The sequence below is a fragment of the Calliphora vicina genome, chromosome 4 (assembly GCF_958450345.1).
Source record: "Calliphora vicina chromosome 4, idCalVici1.1, whole genome shotgun sequence".
Lineage (NCBI taxonomy): Eukaryota > Metazoa > Arthropoda > Insecta > Diptera > Calliphoridae > Calliphora > Calliphora vicina.
The window spans coordinates 100,513,742-100,524,431 of NC_088783.1; the positions used below are offsets into that span (position 1 = coordinate 100,513,742).

A 10,690-nucleotide genomic window follows, 5' to 3' on the forward strand; every position below is an offset into this window, starting at 1 on the left:
GGCATCTTTATAGTTACTCGCGATGATAATTTGTTTTTATTTAGACATTTTTGAACTGTTTCATGTGAAACTGATAGTCCACATTCATTTTTAAGATCCTTTGCATGCCTGTTTGTGGATTTGTTTCAATAGTTATTATTTTCTTTCATCTCGTTTTGTAAGAGACATTTTTCTGCAAGTTGACTTTTTTAATTCCAATAATTCTTCCTTCCCAGGACGGTTTATAATGTTATACACAGTTCTTAGTTGCAAATAAAACATTTTCTAAAGTTTTTTAGTAGATTTTCCCGTATAATATTGATAATAAACTAATTGAATAATTTTCAAAACGGTTCGCTTCCTGGCATCTTTATATTTTCTTGTTTTGTTGCAAAACTTCGTTATTTTGATTGCTGTAGTTCACAGTTAATATACAATGCTGTCTCGTACAACATGTTAACATACACAAGAAGCGTTATATAGAAACTAGAATATCTGATTATCTTCGGCATACACAGTTTATTCTACAGTTTGTCAACTAATTGTTTTCAAAACAAAAATATTGTTACGAAATTGTACTTGAATTTAAATATACCGATTTTAACGGCTGATAAAGTTGCATAATGCTTTCAAATAGCAGTGCCCAAACTTTAACATATCTGTGGGCATTATTAACATTGAATAAAAGCTTTCTGTTGACCATCGATCGTAAGTTGGCAACGCTGTTTGCAGCGACCGTATATTCGAATATTCAGCTAAGAACATTGTAAAAAGTACACCACAGATGGCGTATGTATTAGAAACCTCTAGACAGTTAAAGAGCAATCTAGAGTGCAGATGGCAGTGTTATAAATAGTGGTAGAGGTTGCAGTCGTTAGTGAGTTTATCAGAGACGCTTTTCGAATAAACATCAACTGAGTGCCTTAAAGTGTGTTGTATTTTTCAAGTGAATTCGTGTACATTAAAAAGTGTGTCTGTATTTCTGCGAATTTATAAACGTGTATAAAAAACATTGAGTGACTATTTAATTCTGTTGTTGTACATTTTAAATAAATAAAGAGTTGTTACAATTTTCAAACTACTAAACGGCTTTTATTTGCAATCAAAAGTATCCGGTTTATTTAAAGGAAATCAACGTAAAAGGTTAAAACGTAACAGTATTTATATTTTAAATTTTTAAAAAGAAATTGGAGATTTTGAGTTGCTTTTTGGCAAATAATAACAGCTGAATCACGTAGTTCATATAGTGCTGTTGTCGGATTATTATTTTCCAAAGCCCATTGTATGCATATCGCACTGGTTCCTCTAAAGAGCGTCAACTCAAAATTTTAAAATGTTCAGTAGAAGCAAAAAACTTTTTTATTTTCAATACATTACAATGAAACAACTGTACGGATACAACTGTATTTTTTGGCGAAAGAGTTGAGAAAATGATAGCAGATTTTTGCAGTAAGTAGATATGACCACTGCACATCGATTTCTTGCAAAAAGTGAAAATTGAAAAATTTTGAGTTGACGCTCTTTAGAGGAACCAGTGCGATATGTTTATATGCATCCAGAATACCAGGAATATCCCTTGTAATGCCGGGTGATCTGGTTGGGTACATGCGCATTCTAGGCATCTTTGAAAATGAAAGGGACGAGTGGTTAAATCAGACATGGTGGCAGAATAATGCCGATGCATTGTGGTTTACTGATGGTTCCAAACAGGCTAATGGTGACACTGGGGCTGGTATCTATGGTTCCAATTTTCAAAGGGGCATCCCAATGGGTACATTCTAGGGTATTCATTCGACTAATGATCGTTCGATTAATCGAATAATTTCTTACGAATAATTATTCGAACAATTTAAAAATGGCCATTTTCGAATAACGAATAATTCGAACAATTTTATGTAGAATAATCGAATTAAACGAATAAATGTTAAATTAATTAAATTGCTTAAAATTTTTCATAATTTAAAATTTAAATAAGTAATATGACTCACAAAAATTGTATTGTTTCTGAAATTCGACAAATAACTAAAGACAAGGGGACTTTCGATCACTGTAGATGAGTGTTCCGATAGCTCCTTCTATAAATATATAAATATTACTGCAAGAAGTTACAATTCTAAAAACAAATCTTTCAAAATTTTTAACTTAGGACTTGAACCAATGAAAATAGAAGGTACGGAATAAAATATTTGTTATTTAGCTGGCGAAATATTAGAAGAATCGAAATTAATAATCGAAATTTTAACTTAGATTAAACTGGAGTTGAATGTGATGGAGAATGTGATTTTGAAACGTTCGTCGAAAGTGATATTGAGGATAACATTTATAATGATTACATTGAAATAGATGAAGGACATGATCTTAAAATATATGTATATAAGTGATGTTATTAACCGAGTACGTAAGTGTTGCAAAATATGTAATAAATCAAATGATAAACACAAATATTGCAAACATGTACATGATTTTGAACATCTTTGACTGATTTCAAATTAGCCACGTTCACTGACAATGATATCAAACTTTGGACAGATTCCCTTTATTGTGTAATTCCCCAAGACGACTTTATTAAGCAAATTATTGAATAGATAATTTTCGTAATTGAAACACAAAAAATAACAAAAATGTGTTTTCAATTACGAAAATTATCTATTCAATAATTTTTGTATTTGAAATTCAATCAATAACGAAAATTGTATATTCAATTGTCAAAATAATCAAATTCAAAACTCAAAATTCAATAGAAAATATCAAAAAATTTAGTTTTTGAGCAAATGAATACTTGATTTAATTATGAAATAATTGAAACCAGTTCAATATGTGACAAATATTTGAATTTTGATCGTAAAATCGCTGCTGATATTGAAACATTTTTCCTTTGTTTTACAAACCACTTATAAAGCATTTTTTCCATTCTTGGGTACTCAGCTTTTTTTTAAGGTTGTACGAACTTTAAACCGAAGAGTTATGGAATCACCTGTTTTAAATTTGTTTTTAAAACTCTAATTTTTGAGAAATCTTTGGCTTTAAAATATGTTGAACTTTTCCCATGTTAACAGATGTATTTAGTAAATACTATTTACACAACAAAAGACACGAATAAACTGATAAAATTGAAGATCAAAATCATCCAAAAAGGTCCAAAAGACGAAGATTTCCCCGTTTTTGTTTATAGACATTGTAATCAAATTTAAAAAAAAATTGGATGTTCTCTATCAGTAAAAAAAATAACCAAGTGATTAGGCCCACTTTCCTAGGTTACAAATACGATTTTGTGGATTAGGTATAAAAATACCCACTTCGGCATATGTGGGTTCTAAAACATGAAATATGAATTTAATTTTTCAAGTAAAAAATGTATTTTTTAATTATTGGATATAATTATATTGACAATACAGACAAATATTTATATTCAATATGAACAAAAGTTTAATTTTTCTGATTTTCAATTGTCTTGGGGCACCTAAAAACATCAAAACAGGTAAGTAATCTTTGGTAAGTTTAACTTATTAATAGGCAACTTTACCGGTTTAAGCCTAGTACTCTGTTCATATTTGCGAAAAATTATGGTTTTTTCATGCGAAAAATTTTACATGCTGTTTGACAGCTAGCTGTTGGTTTTAATTTCGTGCGAAAGAAGTGCTGCTTACGTTATTTCGTGTGGAAAAATAAGGTTGCCAGATTTATTTCACATGTTTTCCACAATAAAAACAGAGTACTGCTTTTGCGAAATTATTTCGCATATATTTCATTCCAAATATTTTATATGTAGTTTGACATCATTTCGCACGAAATTTTGAACAGAGTACCTAGCTTTAAACAAAAAAAATTCCATACATTTTCGCTAATGTGCATTGTTAACACCAATGTTTTTAATTTGTTTTCCTTAGTGCAGCTTTGGATCTAATACTTATGGCTGTCATAAGTCGTGTTCCCGTTTCGTAATCTTATATGTAAATTTATATAAATAAATTGATTATTATGTCTTGAAAATCTCAAAATTTAAATCTCAGGTACGGAAAAACTATAGGAGGTATTGTCATACTTTTCATATTTCTATTCCCTATTATGTTCTCAATAAATCCCAATGTGATGATCTGAAATTTGTTTAACAAAATTTTTAAAAATTTGAAATTGGAGATTGCCGGTAAAAAAAATTAAATTTTTTTGGTTATAGCTGCGAATATGTTAACGGTATCCTACAAAGACAAAAACTCATATACAAGTAAATATGGATATATTTAAAGTAAAAATAAGTTTTTATTGTAATATTTCTCAAAATTGTACTTGAATTCAAATATAACGATTTTAACGGCTGATTTAAAGTTGCATAATGCTACTTGAAAGCAGTGCCTCTCAAACTGCAACATATCTGTGGGCATTATTAACATTAAATAAAAGCTTTGAGTTGATCATTGATCGTAAGTATGGCAACGCTGAATGTTTGCTAGCTTTGACAGTTAAAGAACATTGTAGAAAGTTCACCAGAGATGGCGTATGCTCTAGGCTTCGAAAATACGAACTTTGAGAGCTAAAGAACAATCTAGAGTGCTATTCGAATAAACATCAACTGAGTGCCTTAAAGTGTGCTATATATTTCAAGTGAATTCGTGTACATTATAAAGTGAGTATGTATTTCTGCGAATTTATAAACGTATATAAAAAACACTAAGTGACTATTTAATTCTGTTGTTGTACATTTTAAATAAATAAAGAGTTGTTACAATTTTCAAACTACTAAACGGCTTTTATTTGCAATCAAAAGTATCCGGTTTATTTAAAGGAAATCAACCAACGTTTTGAAAAGGTTAAAACCTAACAATATGTTAATTTTGTTTCTACATTTCTTGTCCTAGTGTCCTACGTTAATGGCCTTTAAAATTTTTTAACCAATTTTTGTTTTTTATATCTTATTAGAACGACAATTACGTACACATTGCGATTCTTTTAAATTAATAGGCCTGTCACACAATTCCATTCCCATCGAAAGTGGAATTAATTCCGCATTTTGCTTCTTCAGAAAAAGTAAAACGAAAATTTCTTTCGAAATGAAACCACTTTCAGTTTTTAAAGTGGAATTGATATTTCTTTGTATTTATTTGTTTTTCTAAAAAATTATAATCAATTTCTGTACCAAAAACTTCATTTTTGTTTTAATATTAAAAACGTTGTCTAATTAAAATCAGAAATACAGAATTATTAAATATTTTTTGAATTAATAAGTTACACGGAATCTGAAGAACCAAAAACGAAATCGATCGGAATAAAAACTACGGAATTGAAACCATTCCATATAAAATATGTGACAGGCCTGTAAATTGCAAAAGTAACTATTTAATGGCAAAATTTTGTAAATGCACCTCAAAACTAAATCGAAAGTCGGCACGGGTTGCCCTTCTTAGAATAAGCTAAAATTTTTTTTTGCTGGTATTTTTGGTCATTACGAAAGTTTTCAGCGGGTACCGTGTCAATATTTCAAACATTTAATTCTAAGGGACAATCTAATATATATATGTGCTACTTAGCCCCGGTCAATTTTCAAATTCTCTTTTGAAACTACATTCGTGTACATACAGTTAAGCTTCTGCTTTTCAGTTTTTTGACATTTCTGTACAGAACGAATACGAATGAATAAATGTGGATGACAAACTCATATACAAGTAAATATGTATATGTATGCCCATGAAGTAAACTTCATGGACATGAAACAGATTACCCTTTTCCATTCCTCTTTCCCCTTTCATCAAAAAATTCAAATGTTTTGTATAGAGTGTCCAAAAAAAACCGGCAAATTTGAAAAACCGGTTTCCGGTTTAACCAAAAAGGTGTGTTTTTAAAAAAATCGGTTTTGATTATTGTCTTTTAAAAAACCGGTTAAACGGTTTCGGTTTTTGTCTTAAAAATAAAACCGGTATATATTCAATTTTTATTTAGCATTTTTGAATTTTTAAAGCTCTATCTTTATGCAATTATTTTATATCTTTTACGAAATATTGTCAAATGCTATAATTTTCTAAAAAATAAATCAATATTTTTTAAAATTGTATCAAAGTTTTTCATAAATATGTTTAATTGAGCTTTAGAAAATAACAAAACCCGGTTTGTCAAAAAACCGAAAAGTTAAAAAAACTGAAACCGGTGGAGTATACAAAGATGAAAAAACCGGTTAACCGGTTTTCGATACTCTAGTTTTGTAGCAGGATTGAATAGTTGTAGAAAAAAGTAAATTTTTCTATATTTTGTGCGTTATTTACATTATGGGGATATACTAAAAATGGAGATTAGATAAAACATCATACTAAAACCATATTTTCGATTTTCATTCGAAATAAGTTCGATAAAAAGTGCCAACTCGAAACGTAGCATAGTGGAATCAGTACCAATTTTACCATAAAGGGGATAATTGTTATGTACATTAGAGTTAATTTCAAAGATTTGGTTTGCGCGTATCTTCATTTTTTTGAAGGATTTTGCTTAAATAAAAATAATAGCGTAATTTTTTTTGGAAATTTTTAACATTTGTTAATATGTATGTATATTTTTATAATAATTAAAAGTATTTAATAATATTAACAACAAGTTATTAAAACAATAACAATATTAATGGAATAAACAACATATGTATGAATGTAAGTATGGATGAAAAGTAATTTCAAATAAGAAATATTTTAAATCTAAATAAAATAATTTAATTTGAGAAAATGTTCGAGGGTAATTTACGGCCGGAGCGCCCATTATTCGAGTTTCCAAAAATGCTGGAGGGTAATGGACGACTGAAACGATTTGATTGTGGCCGCTGGTTGGAAACACGTCTGGGACGGAATGCTGTTAAACGTTCTACACGTGGAAGTGTAAGAGAAGTTTTAGCATATAATTGTTGAGACTGGGATTGTGGACGTCTAGGGCGAAAAGCGACCACACGTTCGGGACGTGGAACAATGAAATGTCTTACGGGTTTCAGGGGTGCATTTACAATGGCTGCAGATTGTGGCCGAATTGGGCGGAAATTAACAGCCTTGTTAGGACGTGGTGGTGTAAATTGTGTTGCAAGCGTAAGGGGTGCATTGACAATGGCTGCTGACTGGAAGTCGTTGATTTCAGGTGGTCCATAGGTAAGTTCTGGGGGTCCATAGGTTTGATCGGGTGGTCCGTATGTATCAGATGGGGGACCATAAGATAACTCTGGTAACTCTGGTGGTCCATAAGTTTCTTGGGGCTCTGGTGGTCCATAAGTATCTGCTGGAGGACCATATATAACTTCTGGTGGTCCATAAGTGAGTTCAGGTTCGGCTGCTGGTAAATATGTTGGTTCTGGCAATTCAAAAACCGGTTCAGGTTTAAAGCCAGCCGCTGGATATGGTGCTACTTCTTGTTTTGCTGGTTTTGGCAGCACAATTTTATCACTACTTGGTCCTGGAAAACGTATGCGTATCCTGTGAACTCCTGGCTCAGCCAGTGTAATAGTGCAAATAACACTTAATATTAAAACACTTGCTAATATTTTAGCCATTTTTTTTAAATTTATATCGTTATATTTAATTACAATTTGTAGAATTTATACAAATATTTTATATACATATGTATGTAGGTATGTATTTCTTTAATATTTATTAACACAACACTTAAACACTATAAAAATTATTCCTCCCAGTCGTTTGAAATGTTTAAAGTAAACTGTTAGTTTGGCTTATTTCAAATTCGATTAAATACAAACTTTTTAATTAAATATTCATTGCTTTTTTTATTTAACAATGATTCTCTAACCTTCATCGACCATCAAGTTAGTCACACAATTTTGGACACTTTACCATTTAAATACCTGCTGTACATTTTGGCTTAATATACAAATTTTATTTTAGAATTTCCAATGAGTGTGTGTGGTGAACGCGTAAATTCAAAAAAATTACAAATTGTACTTCTACTATTTATACAATTGTACTTGTATAAGAAATTCATGGTTGCAAATGTGTCGATCAGTTTTATACGCGTAATACTTATAATAATTATGTGTTTTAATTATTCTTATAAAATTCTTATGACATTTTTAATATCCATATGCAACTAACTACTGGAACACAGTAAACTATTTTAAAAATTAATCCTAAATAAGACATTAGAGTGTTATTTTTGTTTTGTAGTGTTATATATCACTAATTTATTATCATTACTAATTTGTTGATGGAAAAATGGCTTCTATTTACAGTGTAGAATGTGCTAAATGGCTAGTTTTTAAGGCTATAAATCACACGAAGCGGCTAAATATCGTACAGATGTTTACCAAAGTCTTTAGAAAAAATTTCAAAATCGATCAGGTCTTGTCACGCTCACTTTAAGTAGGAAGTTATAGTGATACTGCAGTAGAAGATCATTGCAAACTAATTAAGTTTCATTATTTATTATAGATAACTATGGTGGTCACTAAAGTCTTCAGTAAACATTTCAAGTCCCACTTTCAGTGACAAGAAAATTGTGTGAGCGGATCACTATCAACTATTTAGTAACAATAGCGGCATTCTATTAAAGATAACATTAATTTAATAATTAACAAACTAAATTAAATATTTATTTCACAAATTAAAAATAATTCAATTCAGAAAAGAACTCACACAAAATGAAAAAAAACTTCAAACTTTTATTTCATGAAAGACCTTTCTTCAGGTAAATACTACATAACATTGGGTCAGAAGTATCCATTGTCCGATTTTCAAATATTATATTGTTTTGTCTAGAATCAGTGTTGCCAAAACTTTAAGACCATATCCCACCGGATTACAATTAAAATAACGCCAGAAACCACTAAATCTTTAAATAAAACCACTGATTAAAACCGCTAAATTTTTATTAAACGAGTTATCAAGCAAAACTGTTTTAAAAACAAAAATAATTAAATTTTAAATTAAAATGTGTGCCAAAAACGTTATGTATGTATATACTAAAATTAATTAAGATCAATCCACTGAAAATTGTCTGGACAACCAAATTGTTCCAAATATGGAATAACATTTTTTTTGTTTTATTGAAATATATTTTTTATTGAAAAACTATCTATTTTTGACAAAATGTCTCGGTATTTAGAAGCAAAAAGTAAAAAAATTACCTTAGAATCAATTACCAATAGAATCAACAGCGATATACAAAAATGTACAACACATTGTTGTCTTATTTCTGATTCCTTTTCAGACATACACTTAGTCGCAAAACTCTACATACGATATCGACATTTCATTTAATTTGCGAATAATTTTATATTTAATGTTTAATCTTTGAAAATGACCACTTGTAAATATTTACCAGGGTACACTTTGCATCACTGCAATACATTTTTTTAAAAAACTATGGTCACTCTTTGTTAAAATTGAAATCATTTCAATATTCTACATATGAAGCGTTGCAAAAGTCTACATACGACTTTTACTTCTATACAAAATTATTATGATAAAGCCGTTAATTTCACAATTGATCAGTTGATTTATATTTATAGTAGCTGCGTGAGTGAGATTTGGTGTTAATTTTTTTTAATTGTAATACAATGAATCTCAAAATGCCGAAAATATAGGAAATATCCGCCGACATCGGAACATTAGTTGTCAAATAAAGGAAAATTTACGGCAAATGTGGGGGAAATCATTAGTTTGTCAAAATCTAGAGTCCAAACTATTCATAGGAACTATAAACGTTTTGATAGATATGAAAGTTTGTCACGAACAGGATGTCCATTAAAGTTTGATGAAATGTTAAGGTGTAAAATTTGAAGAGAAGTCCTAGAAATTCCAGAATGAACAAAAATATATCAAAAAGGTTATGGAATTGATGTCGATGCAGATACAATTAACCGCTTCTTTAAAAAAACTGGACTTCAGTCGTGCATGGCCAGATAAAAACCGATCATTAGTCGCAAAACTCTACATACGATTTAATTTTTTCAATACTTTTCCATTTAAATTATCCTATGTTTCGGGAAAGGATTATTTTTGCAGAATAATGTTAGTTTAACCGTTTTGGATACGATGGTATTGAAGAAATTAAATCGTATGTAAAAAATATTTTGCAGCTAGAAAAACCACTTAGCGGTTTTTTCCGAAAAACCGCCGTTTTGGCAACACTGTTCCTTTAAATATAATTTGTTTCTCGCTTCAGAAGCATTTCCTCTAGTCCCCTTTCACACTAGATGCCAGAGGTAACGTCGGGTTAAGGAGATGAAAATTTGAAATGCTGTTTTGTTGTTGGGCAAGAGTAGTGTTTATAAAAAACCGACTTTTTAAAAAACCGGTTTGTCGGTTAACCGACATCGAAAAAACCGGTTAACCGTCATATATGTGTAGAAAACATAAAATGTCCAATAAAGTATAAACAGCTTTAAATTTTTTTAATTTTTAGTAGTCAGGAATGGTTAATATTAAATAACTATAAATATACAAAAGAAAATTTTTTATTGTTCTCCTAAGCAGTTTGGTATTGAAAATCAGCAAAATCGGTTCAGTGGAACCAGAGTTATGAACCAAAATCTAAGGCAACCTAAAAAAAAACTTGATAATTTTAAAATTGTTTTTGTTATTTGTGCAAATATATTGCAGATAATACCATAAAATTTTACACACGTTTTTTTATGTTAAAAGGACTAAATCTGGTAAAAATTATAAGAATCGGTTCATGATTTCTCCTAGCCCCCATACAAATTTCTTCCCGAAATATGGTTCTATGGTCTGTAAATTCC

At 29.9% G+C, this 10,690-nt stretch overlaps 1 protein-coding gene across 1 annotated transcript; it reads right to left on the reverse strand.

The window, feature by feature from the left end:
* Positions 1–6,472: 6,472 nt before the first annotated feature.
* On the reverse strand, positions 6,473–7,486 carry LOC135958608 (uncharacterized). Its single transcript, XM_065509504.1, has one exon. The coding sequence runs from the start codon at positions 7,484–7,486 to the stop codon at positions 6,665–6,667; it is 822 nt and encodes a 273-aa protein (XP_065365576.1). The 3' UTR covers positions 6,473–6,664.
* Between the last annotated feature and the right edge of the window lie 3,204 nt (positions 7,487–10,690).

Bases quoted from the DNA above. Each gene is read 5' to 3' on its own strand.
- LOC135958608 (XM_065509504.1), bottom strand. From the start codon at position 7,486: ATGGCTAAAATATTAGCAAGTGTTTTAATATTAAGTGTTATTTGCACT.